The sequence below is a fragment of the Microplitis mediator genome, chromosome 9 (assembly GCF_029852145.1).
Source record: "Microplitis mediator isolate UGA2020A chromosome 9, iyMicMedi2.1, whole genome shotgun sequence".
Taxonomy (NCBI): Eukaryota; Metazoa; Arthropoda; class Insecta; order Hymenoptera; family Braconidae; genus Microplitis; species Microplitis mediator.
In genome coordinates, this window is record NC_079977.1 from 6,031,821 (window position 1) to 6,049,812 (window position 17,992).

Consider the following 17,992-nt stretch of genomic DNA (forward strand, 5'->3'; position numbering starts at 1 on the left):
GCCAGATCTGACAAATCAGATCTGATCAGATATAATTATATATGGTCAGATCTAAATCGTTTTCCCCGGGTTGTTTTACACCAATTTACTAAGAGAGATTTTTTTTAGGGAATTCAATTTCCTTTAAGAGTATACATTGCTCAAATTTTTTAGATAGAGGATTTACGAGTTTTAGGTAAAAAATGAAATTTCTGTCAAAAAACTAATAGTCGTAATAATACACCTCTTAATATCAATATTAAGGGCTCAAACTTGCACAATATTTTTTTTTGGTCACCAGGAATAATATTTTCACAGTATCGAAAAAAAAAAATAGTCGATTTTTTTGGCCCAGTCTAATATATCTGTATATATATCGATTTTCCTCTTATCTAATAGTATATCGTGTGACAAGGGATTAAACAAAACGATTTCAGACCAGGGCGAAGTTGTCTACCCGAGCCGTAGGCGAAGGCTGACATCACCCGCAGTCTGAAATTGTGATTCACCCTGAGTTCATTTTTTTGTTCCTTGACTATCGTCCCTATTGGGCCACGTGCCACTATTTTTCATCCTGAGTTACACACAATATTTTTCATGATTACCTCCATTAGAACTTAAAGTTTCAGTATCAACAGCCAGTCAGAAACAAGTTAATTTTAGACCAACGGTATCATCAACTGCTAGCGTAAGCGTAAATTGTCATTTGCACTTTATAATCAACTAGAAACTATAAATGCTATTTATTATTTGCATATAGGAAAAAGTTATAGAAGTTTTTATAACTTTTCATGATTTGAAATTCATAACTCGAAATGCGAAAATATTCGAAAAAATTTAACTGTTAGATTTGAATTTCGAAACCTTATTTGCACACTTCTAGAATACATCTCAAGTTTAGAAAATGAAACTTGACATTTTTCGTTTTATACGAGACATTTCACTGTCAACATTTAAGTATATCCATCTGTCGATTACTTTTTATCCTAGATATGTTATCCTTGATGTTTTATTTCCAATATTTTCTGCACACGTGTGTTAGTTTTCAAAAAGAAAAAAAGCAACTACACATTATGACCTGGTTATTATTATTATTTCTATTGTACATATATCTATATATAAAGTACAACACAAGTTATTAAAAATATCATACATGTGAAAAAAATATTTAAATTATGTTGATAAATTTTGAGTAAGAAGTAGAGGGCAAATGATATAATTAGTTGATTTGTTTTTTAAATTTTTCAAAAATAAATTTTTCTGAAGATAACCAAAAAAAATGAGTCATATTATTGAAGAAAAAAAAAATTTTTTCTATTATTGAAAACATTTTATTTTTAAAACATTATTTTTATTTTATATTTTGAATATTGTTTAAACATTAAAACATTATTAGTAAAAACTTTCATACTTTCGAGACAAAAAAAATTTGGATGTACAATTTTAAGTTAAACTGAAACACATATTAATGCTGAGAAATAAATCAATCACGGTATAATTTTTAAAAAATCAAGGTACCTTAAATAAAGATTTTTTTCACAAACTTCAAACACCATCTGGTTTTGAACGCAAGTTTGATTTACTCAACAGAATTTTTTTTTGTCTAATGACTTAATAATTTCGTTGCTTTACTCAAAACTTCGTACTATCTCAAAAAAAAAATAAAAATTACAAATATTTGACCCTGCAGGTCATCCCAAAAACTTCCCTTCGTTTCAATCACATTTATTTATATGGTTTGTAGATTATCTATTTTATAAATTATTTTATTTCATCGAGTCGAGCTCTAGGTTTACAGACCAACCAATTATACGGCCGGAAACTGGATATTTTCTCTCTCTGGAAAAAAAAACCGTTGATTTTTAACTCTCTAAATTGTATTGGGTTAAAATTGTCTTGTTTCAACCAGCTACTACACGGAGAGAAATTTATGGTAACAATTACAATATTATGGGAATGGTTCTCATAATGCATGGTAACCGGTTTTTTTTAAATGTTGATTATAGGAACGGCACCCATATATATTATGGTTATCAATACTATAATATAATATGATAACCATTACCATAATTTTATAGGAACTATTACTATACCGTTATGATTACCATTACCATATCATTATGGTAACCATTACCATAACATTATGGTAACCGTTACCAAAATATTATAGTAATCGATACCATAATATTACACGGAGAAAAAAATATAGTAAATTTTACTAAAAAATATGGGAATAATTACTAAATTTGGATAGTAATCTTGAAACGCTTATGATTTATATGAAAAATTCATAAACAGATTAGCATATTTTACAAGTCGTTTAGTAAATTTTACTATTCCAGTTTAGTAAATTTTACTATCCCGTTTAGTAAATTTTACTATATTAGAATGGAAAAAAATTAAATTAAATTTTTAATAGTTTTTCAACTTTTTATTATTATTGATTATTATTAATATTATTGCTGTCATCTGCATTGGTGTTGGTGTGGATTTTTGCTTTTTAAAAAATCACTTGATTCAACCGAGATTCGAACCCTGATCTCCCGCGCGCGAGTCCTTTCCAATGTCTGACGGCCCGATGTGTCCTTTGAACAAAAGTTTCAGAACTTGTAATACATCTTTGTATATGCTACCCCCACCAACTATTAATTGTATCTATCCATAGTAGAATTTACTATACAGATAGTAAAAAAATATAATCGTGTTAGCAAAAAATACATTGCGTATAGTAATTTTTAATATTTTGTATAGTAACAAATCCTATATTGTATTAGAAAATTTACTTTCTTAAATTTGTATTTATTAATAGTACTTGATAGTCAAATTTACTATACAAATAGTAAAAAATATAATCGTCTTAGCAAAAAATACATTACGTATAGTAATTTTTAATATCTTTATTATGTAATTATTACTAACTAGTAAATTTTACTAAACGTTTAGTAATAATTACAATACAGAATGTATTTTTTCATATCTGTTAGTAAATTTTACTATAGTATTGTAATTTTTACTATACTTTTTTCTCCGTGTATAGTAACGTTTGCCATAGTATAATGGGAACGATTACCATAATATTATGGTAATTATTACCATAATTCTTTCACATGCGATATGGAAACTGTTACCATAATGATGGGAATCGTTCCCATACTTATGGGAACCTTTCCCAGAATGTATGGGCCTATATCCCATAATTCCAAGTAATCATTACCATAACGGTATAGGATGATATTTCATAGACGTACTAGGAACGGTTACCATAAATTTCTCTCCGTCTAGGCATTGTAACTCGAAGTTACAATGCAAGTGATGTGAAAATATTTGAAAAAAATAATAATAAGCAAAATAAATTCAAAAAAATACCAAAAGCACTGGTGTAACAAGATATTTTTCATCTCTTTTGAAATATGTATACATAATATTGTCTGGAAAATGCCGAGAACAACTGCAGAATTTACATTTTCCTTATTTTCGTTCCAATAACGTCACAAAATCGTTTAAGCACGTACATGATTTTCTTACTAACACTTGCATTTACTCTACATGTCATTTTATACCTTACATATTTTCATATGTTTTTTTTTTATATATGTATAAATTTATGTTGTTTATAACAGACAAGTGCTGACTTTACATCAGAGCTAGCTAAAAGAGGTGTCACAATGTCAAGATTTGCTGCCCAAACATACGACGCTGTTTGGTCGATAGCAGTATCGCTCTCAAATACGGAATTAATATTAAATGAACGTAACACAAGTATAGCTGAGTATACACACGCACGCAAAGACATCGCTTACGAGCTGCTGGCAGAATTGAAAAATCAAAATTTTCTCGGCGTTTCAGTGAGTTTTTTTTTACTAACGTTATTAAACTTTTTATTCCGGCATGTATACATACGTATTATACATTTTATATATTTTTTTATCACATTGAATCAATTTCTTTTTATGTTATATATTAATTTAAATTCAGCTCACATATTCGTAACCTTTTTTTACTAATATTATTTTATTAGTTTAATAACTATTGATTGAAAAAAATTTTTTTCATGAATACTTATGAGGTAATTTTTTTTTTTTCTTTTATTTATACTAGGGTCCTGTTTCTTTCGATGGCGCTGATCGTGTTGGCATTACAGCATTTTATCAAATGCATAGTAAGTATATTATATTATTTTTTCAAAATAGCAAAAGAGTTCTTTGAATGTGATTAGGATAGAACCTTTTTTTTCAACTGACAATTTGAATTTTTTTATAAATTTGAATTCAAGACGGAACAAATTTAAAAAATTAATCATGTCCTTGCGTACATTGAACATTATTCCATTAAAATTTTTCAAGTGGCCAAAACTGGCCCTAAAGTGTCCACAAATGGTACTGCTACCTTATATGTACACGAAAAAAAAAACTTTAAAAGTTACTATTTGAAATTATAACCCGGAACCCGGTTGTCAACATGGTGAATTTTAAGGTTTAAATAGTAAATTTTATAATATACGTGTCGTCTATTTTCTAAGTATCAGTTACAATTTTTAAGTTCAAATAGTAATTTTTCTTACATACACGGAAAGCATTTTTTGATAAAAATTACCCTGTAATTTCGAGTAATCCTGGGCCGTTGCAAAAAATTGGATTTTTTTGTTTTAAATTTAATATTTTTTGTTTAAATATTAATGTTGCTAGACCATGTTTTACTCTACTACTGAGTAATTTTTTAAAAGTCTTATATTTAATCGATTATTGTGAATATCTCATCTTAATCTATTAATTTTTTCTCCCCAATATACCATTCTTTTAAACCCTTTAACTTTTTGATGAAGAACTGCCTATAATTCAAATAAATTTTCTTATCTATGGAAGTAATTTTTACTCTAAGCTGCAGAGTAATATTTCAGTAGTCTCCGTTAATCTTCGGTAAATGTCGACTTCAATTAAATGTCTTTTATTTTGCTCGCGACAACTAACATGTTACGCACACAAACGTAGGCTTGGAAAAAAAGACGGTCTGTATCTCTCTATAACTTGATATTTATTTTAAAATTAAAAATCTGGGCGTCGGTTGACCCTGTGGACCAGCCCCAAAACTTCCCGCTGTTTTCGAGCTCAAGGAGCTTGGAAACATTACTGTGAATATATTTTCGAGCTCGTCGAGCTCGAAAATTCGATTAACTGCGATTAATTATTATGAGCTTTTCAAGCTCTACGATGTTACGTTTTTTGTTAAAGTTTGACAAGTTAAGGATCGAAAATTATTAATGAAGAAGCGGTTTTTAAATTTATTCCCGATTATGTTCAAAAGTTATTTACGCTTCAAGTCAAATTTATAGTAAATTTTGGGATTTATTTACTGTTCCGATCAATCAGAAATCTATTTTTTTAAGAGCTTGACATTAAAATGGAAATATTTATAATAAATTTGACATTAAGCTTAAATAACTTTTGATCGGTAGGATTTATCAAAAAATGATAAGATACTTTTTTTGTAGAGCGTTCAATTTCCTACGAAAACATTAGGTGTTCCTGGAAATCCGTTGATTGGTTTATGAGCTGGAAAATTAAAAAAAAAAATTATTTTTTTTCCCGTGTTATTTAAATGGAAAATAGAAAAAAGGATTGAGGCAAACCTTAATATCATTATTAAGAGCTCGAAATGGTACCAAACCTAAATTTAATCGAAAATATCTACGATGAGATAAAATGAACAGTACAGGAATTAACGAATTCGATGTTAAATGATGTCCTATCAACAAACGATGTATTGCAAGATATATTGAACAGCATTTAGTTAAATACCCGAGAAAAATGATGAGTTTTTTTTAAAAAAAGGCTTTCATTTTTTGGAATAGCTATTATTTTCATTAAAAATTGACTCTTTGGGACGTTTTTTTTTTTTAAAAAAAAGATTTTTAAACGCTTCAAATGTAACGTTATTAAATTTTAGTTAAAACTACATACTAAAATTAAGTTTGATGATTTTGCCAAAGATAAATTAATTTATAAAACATTTTATAAAAAAATTTATCAATGCCCAGATCGCACCACGAGGAGGTATCATCAATTGCGTTCCGCACACTCGAGAAAAGAGGATTAGTCGATGATTGTTTTAAGTAAAAATAATTAAATTTTCACTGAACCCAATTAACGACTCAACTCTTTTATCGCGTGTTGAATAATCTTCTAAAAGGTATAATATTCATACAAACAAAAAAATATTTACAAGTAAACAACATGGTTGTTTACATTACCGAGCAAAGGCCAGACATTTCGCGGCTACGGACAACTGGTTCCAATTTTCTTAAATGCCGTTTCTGCAGAGCTGGCTTCACTCCCTTCGGAACCGTGATCAGCTCCACCTCCTTCTCCACGATGACGGGTTGTGGCACTGGAACCTTCCTCTGGATAGGCACTATTTTTGTCTTGATATTGATGGTAATTGCCGGCCTAACCCTTTGGCAGCTCACTGGGCGGAAGTTTATATTTCCGTCGATTCCACAGTGAAGTGAAGAAGTTGTTGCCGGTTCACTTATTTCTTCAGTTTTGGCTCTTTTTAATTGAGCATCAGGCTCAACGCCAAAAGTATCCGCACTTCGTTTGAACCCAGTTTTCACATCACACGGACTTGAACCAGAACACTGAACACTCATGATGAATATAAATTTTTAAAATGTAAAAACTTTTGATATAGAGTTTTGAAAATTTTATTTGAACCCAGAGACAACTCGGTTGAAAGTATGAAACTGAATGATGTTAAAATTTTTGGGACCGGGGTTTAAATATACTGCAGCATACTTTAGGAAGGGGATTTTGTATCCAGTTGCACTCAAATATCAGTAATTAGATTTTAATGGTAAGGGTCAATGAATACTTTACATTATTCATGATCTTCCCATTTAGACCCATCTTAAAATTAATCCTAAGAGTTTGTGTAGATAAGAAAAGACAAAGGGAGTATTTGGAGACATATAATTACACCCGTATGTCTGCTGCTTTCTCTGGCAAAGAGTGTATTCAGGTACAGGTATAGATATAAATGTATCATTTAAGGTAATGACATTTTTGAAGCATTAAATATTAAGTACAATGTTCGTATAGTATTATCTATTGACTAAAATACATATATACCAAGCACTTTCGTATATAACTTAAATACTTTATCTGTCTGGCGTCAGTAGTGAAAAATTGGTAATTAAATTAGTATTTAAACGTTTATGAAAATCCATTCGGTGAAAGAATAATTCTAAAATATTTTGTACTAAAAATGGTCTGATAAAATTTCATAAGTTTTCATTGAATTCCAAAAGATTTTAGAGATAGTATTTGTTGTTGAAAAAAATCATAAAATTTAAAAAAAAAATCTGTCTATCGGTTGCCCCTGCGGGCCAGCCCTAAAACTTCCCGCTGTTTTCGAGCTCCTTGATCTTTAAAACATTGTTGTGAATATATTTTCGAGCTCGGAGATACCTTTGTTTCCCTTTTTTAAGAGCTTTTCAAGCTCAACAAGGTTACGTTTTATGTTAAAGTTAAAAATTTAGAATCTAAAATAATAAATGAATTTATTCACAATTATGTTCAATAATTAGCTCAAAAATAAGTATTTACGTGATACGTTGTATCTATATCGTGTAAGTATATCCTGATACGAGCGAACATGACGATTGTTAGGCAATCGCTTCCAATGACTTATATAAAGAAGAACATATTAGTTTTGAGTAATTTTGTTCAGTAATTATCCAAAATCTAATTAGCTTTAGAACTCGATAAAAGCTTTCGATTACCACCAAGAACGCCTCAATCAGATAATCCGTTCAAAAGATATCGTCGACGAAAAAAACAGTAGAAAATGGTTTTCTGCAAACATCGTCGAAACGACTGAACCAACCATTCCCAAAATTTTATCAGCTCTAGAACTTAATAAAACGCGCCGATTGCCACCTCAACCGTCTTAATCGGATAATCCGTTCAAGAGATATCGTCGCCGAAAGAATGCAAAAAAATCGTTTTTTCGTGAATATTTCGGAAACTATCGAATTGATCAATTAAAAAATCTAATCAGCTCCAGAACTCGATAAAATCATTCGATTGCTGCCAAGAACGTCCCAATCAGATTATCCGTTCGAGAGATATCGTCAATGGAATAGTAAATGTTCAATCAATATCCGCTTTTTTCATTGAATAACATAATAATTACTGAACAAAATTACTCAAAACTAATATGTTCTTCTTTATATAAGTCATTGGAAGCGATTGCCTAACAATCGTCATGTTCGCTCGTATCAGGATATACTTACACGATATAGATACAACGTATCACGTAAATACTTATTTTTGAGCTAATTATTGAACATAATTGTGAATAAATTCATTTATTATTTTAGATTCTAAATTTTTAACTTTAACATAAAACGTAACCTTGTTGAGCTTGAAAAGCTCTTAAAAAAGGGAAACAAAGGTATCTCCGAGCTCGAAAATATATTCACAACAATGTTTTAAAGATCAAGGAGCTCGAAAACAGCGGGAAGTTTTAGGGCTGGCCCGCAGGGGCAACCGATAGACAGATTTTTTTTTTAAATTTTATGATTTTTTTCAACAACAAATACTATCTCTAAAATCTTTTGGAATTCAATGAAAACTTATGAAATTTTATCAGACCATTTTTAGTACAAAATATTTTAGAATTATTCTTTCACCGAATGGATTTTCATAAACGTTTAAATACTAATTTAATTACCAATTTTTCACTACTGACGCCAGACAGATAAAGTATTTAAGTTATATACGAAAGTGCTTGGTATATATGTATTTTAGTCAATAGATAATACTATACGAACATTGTACTTAATATTTAATGCTTCAAAAATGTCATTACCTTAAATGATACATTTATATCTATACCTGTACCTGAATACACTCTTTGCCAGAGAAAGCAGCAGACATACGGGTGTAATTATATGTCTCCAAATACTCCCTTTGTCTTTTCTTATCTACACAAACTCTTAGGATTAATTTTAAGATGGGTCTAAATGGGAAGATCATGAATAATGTAAAGTATTCATTGACCCTTACCATTAAAATCTAATTACTGATATTTGAGTGCAACTGGATACAAAATCCCCTTCCTAAAGTATGCTGCAGTATATTTAAACCCCGGTCCCAAAAATTTTAACATCATTCAGTTTCATACTTTCAACCGAGTTGTCTCTGGGTTCAAATAAAATTTTCAAAACTCTATATCAAAAGTTTTTACATTTTAAAAATTTATATTCATCATGAGTGTTCAGTGTTCTGGTTCAAGTCCGTGTGATGTGAAAACTGGGTTCAAACGAAGTGCGGATACTTTTGGCGTTGAGCCTGATGCTCAATTAAAAAGAGCCAAAACTGAAGAAATAAGTGAACCGGCAACAACTTCTTCACTTCACTGTGGAATCGACGGAAATATAAACTTCCGCCCAGTGAGCTGCCAAAGGGTTAGGCCGGCAATTACCATCAATATCAAGACAAAAATAGTGCCTATCCAGAGGAAGGTTCCAGTGCCACAACCCGTCATCGTGGAGAAGGAGGTGGAGCTGATCACGGTTCCGAAGGGAGTGAAGCCAGCTCTGCAGAAACGGCATTTAAGAAAATTGGAACCAGTTGTCCGTAGCCGCGAAATGTCTGGCCTTTGCTCGGTAATGTAAACAACCATGTTGTTTACTTGTAAATATTTTTTTGTTTGTATGAATATTATACCTTTTAGAAGATTATTCAACACGCGATAAAAGAGTTGAGTCGTTAATTGGGTTCAGTGAAAATTTAATTATTTTTACTTAAAACAATCATCGACTAATCCTCTTTTCTCGAGTGTGCGGAACGCAATTGATGATACCTCCTCGTGGTGCGATCTGGGCATTGATAAATTTTTTTATAAAATGTTTTATAAATTAATTTATCTTTGGCAAAATCATCAAACTTAATTTTAGTATGTAGTTTTAACTAAAATTTAATAACGTTACATTTGAAGCGTTTAAAAATCTTTTTTTTAAAAAAAAAAAACGTCCCAAAGAGTCAATTTTTAATGAAAATAATAGCTATTCCAAAAAATGAAAGCCTTTTTTTAAAAAAAACTCATCATTTTTCTCGGGTATTTAACTAAATGCTGTTCAATATATCTTGCAAAACATCGTTTGTTGATAGGACATCATTTTACATCGAATTCGTTAAGGGGGGGGGTAGGGGTTTTAAATTATTAAAAAAAAAATTTTTTTTAAATTTTTTTTCTGAATGAGCAATATGTCAAGAATATTGTGTACAAATTTTAAATCAATCCGAGTAAAACTAAGGGAGTTACAGCGTTTCAAATGACCGGCCGGTATACCTGAATTTCATACCTGCCCGACCTGCCCCTGCATACCCCTAGTAGAAATCAGCTGCAATTTTCTTTGTTCTTCCGAATCCCTTTCTCCGGCAGTGTGTCTTTCAAAGGATGTAAACTGATGACTCAATATAAGTATAAAAATTCATATTCTTTGATTGATAGTTTATTTCAAATTTTCATGAATAAAAAACTTTAAATGGATTTTCCCGAAAACGGTATTTTGAAAGTCCGTGAACATCATCACTCAAAATGTACTGAACCGATCGCTTTGAAAATTTGAACATTACTTCTTCTAACAAATCAACAGGTAACCACGAAGCGTTTTTTTTTTTTTTTTCATTTTTTTCTATTTTTTAATAACAAATTAAAGTCGATTTTTTGAGCTAAAATCGCGTTTTTCACTTCCAAGTGCTGTAAAAAATTGAAAAAAAAAAAAAATAAATAAAAACGCTTCGTCATTACCACGAGAAATACATCACCTTTAAAATGCATATCAATTTTTTTTTTTCCGATGATCCGGTAACGAGTTATGATGTTCACCGCAAAACGACTTTTTTTCGAGGCGCCTCCGGAGTATCAACGTCACCAGCTTATTAATCAATATTTTTCGTTAAAAATTTTTTCTGATATTCTTCAAAAGTTGTACAATAATATGTGATTAAGTTTAATGAAATTATATTACTCATCTCGCCGGAAAAAAATCACAAAAATATGCTTCTTTTTCGCCTTTAAAACCCTACCCCCCCCCCCCTTAATTCCTGTACTGTTCATTTTATCTCATCGTAGATATTTTCGATTAAATTTAGGTTTGGTACCATTTCGGCTTTTAATAATGATATTAAGTTCTGCAGCTACAGGGCTAGTCCTATTGCAATCATAAGAATAGTCTTGAAATTGTGACAAGTATAATGAAGCGGATTAGTGTAGTTGGAAATCAACACCGATAAAAATTTTTGTTTTTACATATATATATATATATATATATATATATGCAGAATCATTTTTTTTTCCCGTGTAGGATGCTATTATGACATTTTCAGAGAGATTATATGTGTATGTATATATGAGTGTGTGTGTGTGTGTGGATGTAAACCTTTCATATCTTTTTAATGAATGAACATATAGATGGTTCTTGCGGCATTCAAAAGAGTTCTTCTGAACTTAGATTTCCAGAAAATTTTAAATGATTCAGTCAAATAGACTGAGAAATTTAAAAAATACGGAAAAAAAAATTTTTCTTCATTTTTTTTTTTTTTTTAATATTTCAAAAACTGTCGAATCGATCAATTTCAGAATCTAATCAGCTCTAGAACTTGATTAAAGCTTTCAATTGCCGCTAAAAACGTTTCAATCGGAGAAAATTTTCAAGAAATATCGTTGACGGAAGAATACAAAAAAAAATGTTTTTTTTTTTTTTCGTTTTTTACGAAGAGCTCGAAAATATAATAAGAGTATTCCAAGGTATTGTCGAGCTCAAGGAGCTCGAAAACATCAAAAGTTTCGGGGCTAGCCCACAAGGTCAACCGGTTTCCAGATTTTTTTATTTTTCAGAGGGATAATTATTTTATAAGCCCTAAAATTTTACTTTACTGGTAAAAACTCTTAAACTAATTAAAATTAAAAAAATTTATAACATGTTAACTTTTAAGTACCAACAGTAAATAAAAAACTTGATGAGTAGATCAAAAGATTAAAACCTAAACCGTAAGAGTGATGAGATTAACCTCTTATGTATTGAAAAAGTCCTTAAATCCTCACAATCTCTGTACTTTATACATATATATATATATATATATATATATATATATATATATATATATATATATATATATATATATATATATATAAGAATAGTATATGTGCGTAGGAGAAGATAAATGATTGCTCTTTCTCTTTTACTCAATTACATAAATTGATCGTGAATCTAGATGAGAGTAGTTTATTGGATCAGCGAAAATACGTTTAAGATTTTTTTTTTAACCTCTTGTGATCTCAGACAGTTTTTTTTTATACGCTGTTCACTATTTATCCTATTAAGACATTATTATATTTTATATCTTCGTTATTATTGTTACTGTTGTCTTAAAAAAAAAAAATAAGAAGAAGAAGAAAAAATGAGTAAATGTTCATATGTATAAGAAAAAAAATTTGTTGACTATTTTTTTAGCTTATTGTATATAATTATGAAAATTATTCTGACACGGCGGCGCGTTTTATGTTAGATACATGTGTGTGGAAAAACAACACACTATAACCGCATTGCGACTGTACAACAATGAACAATGGGTCAAGTATCTTAAGATACTCGCGTGCAACAATGTCAGAACATAATTCAAGTGGCAATGCCAACCGCAAAACCTAACAAGTAGCTGTAGTTGTCACGGCTCATTAAATATATGTGTCTTTTTTAGCCTCCGTTTGATGAAAATAAATTATTTTTTATTGTCGTAGTAAAATAGTTATAATTTTTTTTTATCTTTCGAATATGATTCATTTTTTCTTTTTTAATCCATCAATGTCTGTAAGTACTTTCAGCAAAAAACTTAATGTTTCTTCTATTTTTAAATGGCGAAAACTTTTTTTCGTTTCGAGATATAAGGGATATAACTGTCAGAGTTCACTTAAAAATTTAATCAACTTTGGATTTTGTTATACCAACTACTGAAATAGAATTTCACTTTAGTTTAATTATTTTTTATGGATCCTACTTTATTTTTAAATTTTTTCTTTGTAAATAATTATCAACCCAAATTTATAGAGAAATAGTAAATTAAATTTATTAATTTATTTTTTAATGAAAGAATATTTTATAAAATTAACTCCTATTTTATTATTACTTAAATTAAATCACTGAATTTTCTTCGGCCTCGGGTGTTCCTCCACTGCTGGACTTTTAGGCGGCTGGTCTGCCGGATTACTAGGATCGGCCGATGTTACGGAAGGGGCCAATTTCCCCCAAATCCTAAGCCTCCAAGAACCGTATCGATAAGTTTTCGGCCCTGTTTCGTAATCATGTGTCTTTGCATCTTGTTTAACCTTGATAGATCAACCGTATCGGGCTGGTTAGCAAGCTGACGAAGTACGTTGTGCCGGCTTTCCCGGCGCTTGGCACTCTTGGATTTTCCCGGTTTTGATGATGGCTCGGGAGTTACCGTTGCCTGAACCGTAGTTGTTGACGATAAAACTACAGCAGTTAACGATGGACCCAAATCAGGTGTTGCTTGGATTCGAGCTGGCGGTGTTGGCTCAATAACAGACGGTGAGGTTTTAACAGCAACAGATCTTGGTCCCGTTCGTGCTGGTCGAGATATAACTGGCGCTAGACGCGATATCCTGGACGCTGGTGGTCGTCGTTCCTCTCTAGGGCTTACCTGAGTCTCAATCGGGCAGCCTGAAGTTGATGGATTACTTCGGGTAACTACTGGGCCTAGTCGGTTAGAAACTGACTGACCGGTTACCACGTCACCCTGGTTCGACGGCCACTCCAATATATCAGTCTGGGTTGCCACAGACCGACGTAATGGAGCGCGGCCTGAAGAATCACGGTAACGGCCCGCCTGGTTTCGTCTGAGGTGGCCAGCTTGCCCTCGTGCGGCATCAGCTCTTGTCCAATCCGTTGGTTGATATCGGTTCATCTGAAATATAATCTCATTACTAATCTTTCCAAAATAATTATGATTTATATTTTGTAATTAGGTTTTATTTTTAGTCTTGGTATTTAATCTTTCGCTTCTGCTAGGGAATTCTAAATCAGGAGTATAATGGGTACCAAGTGTTTTACCGTTATCACTAATTAACTCGACTTCCAACGGACTGACAATTTTTGACACGGTAGCCGGACCGAGATATTTATGGCCTAAGGTCGGCTATAACCTTGGCCTTTGTTACTAAGTTTGCGATTTGGGTAGAAAACTTTGTCACCCAAATTAACCACCGGTATTTGTGTGTTTTTACGTGATATGTCTCTTGTCATTCCATTTTCTTACGCATGACTCTTTCGATTTTATGACGTAACTCATCAAGACGTTGTATACGGTTTTTCCAGTCATCATTATTGAAATCCAAGTCATCTATTTCTTTTTCCGTGATCTTGCCAGATAATCGTGGTTCTTGTCCATGAACGAGATAGTATGGTGACAGCTTTAGAGCAGCGAGATATGAGCTGTCATATGCAAGTTGGAAATCACCCAGATGTTTATCCCATTTAGTTTTATCCTTATCAATGTACGCTCGGATCATCGGCTTCAAAGTTCTGTTGATACGTTCTACTGGATTGGCCTGCGGATGGGCGACTGCTAACGGAGTGAACTTAACTCCTGTACTTTCCAGAAATTCTTTAAGAGTCTCGTTAACAAATTCTCGACCATTGTCAGTTACCAAGAACACTGGGTAACCTCTTAAAGAAAATGTACGTCTAAATGAGTCAATCACCGCGGCCCCAGTATGACGACGAAGTGGATACAACTCGATGAACCTCGTGTAAAGATCTTGTATCACTAACACATATTGATGACCTTTTCTAGACCTAGTAAATGGGCCTGTGGTGTCAGCAGCAACTACTGCCCACGACCAGATAGGTTGTCTAGTTTGCAGGTCTCACACGCTTCCACGTAGTTATCAACGTCTTTGAACATTCTAGGCCAGTAGTAATGTGTTTTAATACGTTCATACATCCAATCTCGTCCTTAATGAGCCGCATCAGGATCTTCATGATTCTTCTTAAGTATTTCTGGGACTTTTCAGAAGTCCTGAGTCCTGAATCCTTGAGTACTTGTTTCCACGCAGTATCGTTACCAACAATAGACTTAAATGGGTCTGGACGATAATATTCCAGTCGATCGTCCGGATGTCGTTGTACATTATCCATGATGTAATGTGTATTGTCGAAAATATTTTCAGTGATAAAGTTTTCTTTTGTTTATAGTTTATTTTAAGTTAAAAAATTTCTAAATATATTTTCTGTGCTATTGTTTTATAAACGGATTATTTTGTGGATGTAAAGTAAATTTATATTTTTGTAAAGGTTTAAATTTATTTTTCTGTTATTTATTGTATTATTTATGATAAGCCTCTTAATGACTCGTCAACGCTTATTCTTTTATTTCCGGATTACTTAATAAATTAAATAATTAAATTTTTATCTGATAATTATTGTATTTGTTAAAATCTAATTAATTGATTGAATCAAATAAATTATTAAAATTTATTTCAATGTAAGATTAACTGTTGTCTTTTAAATATTTTTCACACTAAATTTATGACTTAATTTTCCCGACAATTTATATATTTTAATCTCCTGAATTGTTTTATTAGCTGGAAATCAGTTTTATAAATTTTATATGATTTTAATCCCCGAATAATATTTCAATCTTTCTGTAAACTTATTTTTTGCATTGATTTATTTTTTTTTTTTGTCTCAATTATTTTTCTATCTTCTGTAATTTCTATTAGATATTTTAATCCCACACTTTATTTTATTTTATTTAGCCAATATAATAATTTTTTCTTAACTATCCAAATTTTACCCACGCAAAATATTTCAGCAAATTCAAAATTCTCTAGACTCTCACAAAATTTTACAGGGGTTTTTATTTATAAGTTGGGCGCCAAATATAACAGAGGAATTAGCCTTGTCAAGTCTGGTCGCACCTAAGTCTTAGAGTCGAATATTAGGACGTTACTGGAAGATGGACTCAGCCTTTCAGAACCAGAGATATGTTAAATTTTCTTGTAATCAATCAGGGTCGTTTGTAAAATTTGAATTTGTGAGAGAGCAGAGGAATATTAAATAGGCTGAAATAAATTGTATATAAAATTAATTTTTATTTTTATTATTTAAGCACCTCCCTGCTTAAATAATACGACAGATTCTTATAGATGTGTGTATAAGGCCCTATACTTAACTATAGGACTTCTCATAGAACTCATTCATTCTTATAAAATTTCTATAAGAATCTATAAGAATCTAATGGATTCTATGAGATTTTCTAAACAGGGCCTGCTTTTCCTTTATTTTTCCCTTATGACAAACTAACTTTATGACAAACTAAATCTTATGGCAAACTAATTTTCTTATGACAAATCTCGTCCACCGGACGTTAAACCTTACTATTTTGTCCCCTGGACATTAACCGAATTTTATTAAAAGCGTCCCCTGGACGTATTCTTAATCTAACTTAAATTTTATCCACCGGACCTAATACACAGATACAGTTTCTTTTTCACTTAACATTAAAATTGACTCGATATAAGACTTTACTTTCTTGTACCTTCAGTACCTTCAATATCTCTTCACCCAAAGTTTTATGACTCTTATTCCAAGACTAAATTCTGAATATAACAATTCCGATATTAATTAATTCTTTTTTCAATTTTATTACTTGAATTAATTTACTGAATTTTCTTTTATTAATTAATTAATTTTGTTTAGATTTTAAGTATTAATCAATTCAATTTTTCACTTATAATTTTCGCTGATAAATTTCCACTAATTCAATTCCCACAATTCTTATATACTAAATTACTTCACAATAAAATAATCCGTTTTCTTAATTGAATTTAGAAATTTTATTTATTTAATTTATGATTAAATTTAAGACTAGATTCAAGTAATAATTTGACTAAGAAATTCGGTCAGTGATTTAGCGTTACCTGGACCTGAATTTATTGACGTTAATTGAGTTAACTATTTAATTAATAATTAATTCGGCCGACGGAATAAATTCCGGCCTGAATTAATATATATACGCGATTGTGAAATTCATTTATAACAGCCAACAAGCCTGGAATAAATTAATAATTTAATAATGAAATTATTTATCAGATTATTTACGCGACAATTTTATTTCATTCCGGTCGAGAAGTTATACAGAGTTACGGACAACTAATGGCGGCAAACGAGACGCGATAGAACTTTCAAGAACACGGGATTCGACGCGTGATTGAAACGGCCGAAGGGCCTGAAACAACCCGTTTCTTTACGCGAGATCAATGAAAAGACATTAAGTAATTTGATATAATTGATTCGGCCAATTAATAAAATTAATCGAGGGCTTTAATTAATTATAATTTACCTCCAATTTATTTCAGCAACACTCGATGGATTCAGCGGTTGTTCTGCCGTCGGATGCGGTTAAGTAGCTGAAGTTGATATCTCCCAATCTTCAGGTTTCTCTGTTACTTCAATAGCTTCTCGCTCCTTTATTTAGGGTCTATTTGCGCCAATGGGTTGAAATTTTATGTTAATCTGTCAATGAACAGTACGCATTAGAATATATATATAATAACTTAGTTAAGCGAACGGCCTCTGAGAGCCTGGAAACAAAATGTTAATGAATAAAAGATCACCTCGTTCTGTGAAGCGGACATAGACTTAAATAATTACCTTGTTATTAAGTGCGTCTGGTCACTCTAGTCGTACGACTAACTCTGATTAAATTCACGTTCCGCAGTCCCATATACATCTTGTTCCGTTTCGGCCATGTTTGGTTCACTCCCGGAAACTTATTCCTACTCTTACTTAATTTAGGGGAGTGGCGAACGTTCGGGTCTTAGTGATCCATGCGACACCGGGTGACTAGTCGCATCACTAATCCAAAATTTACGAGTTCATCGACCGGTTATCGACGGTAAACAAATTCAAATCATTAAATTCTCAGGA

At 31.4% G+C, this 17,992-nt stretch overlaps 2 protein-coding genes across 3 annotated transcripts in view; one reads left to right on the forward strand and one right to left on the reverse strand.

The window, feature by feature from the left end:
• Positions 1-17,992, forward strand: part of LOC130675077 (gamma-aminobutyric acid type B receptor subunit 2) — a 107,011-nt gene that overhangs the window by 65,049 nt on the left and 23,970 nt on the right. The window contains exons 8-9 of the mRNA XM_057480562.1: positions 3,600-3,824; positions 4,078-4,138. Of these exons, the coding sequence (XP_057336545.1) occupies positions 3,600-3,824; positions 4,078-4,138 (286 nt within the window). The remainder of the gene's footprint in view (positions 1-3,599; positions 3,825-4,077; positions 4,139-17,992) is intronic.
• LOC130675081 (uncharacterized) lies at positions 13,158-17,825 on the reverse strand. Of its 2 annotated transcripts, none has more exons than XM_057480565.1 (3): positions 17,717-17,825; positions 17,406-17,578; positions 13,158-13,967 (listed from the first exon to the last, which is right to left on the reverse strand). In XM_057480565.1, the coding sequence occupies exon 3, from the start codon at positions 13,965-13,967 to the stop codon at positions 13,266-13,268; it is 702 nt and encodes a 233-aa protein (XP_057336548.1). In that variant the 5' UTR covers positions 17,406-17,578; positions 17,717-17,825; the 3' UTR covers positions 13,158-13,265. The 2 variants fall into 2 exon arrangements, with proteins under 2 accessions (XP_057336548.1, XP_057336549.1); XM_057480566.1 differs by having other exon boundaries at positions 17,680-17,751.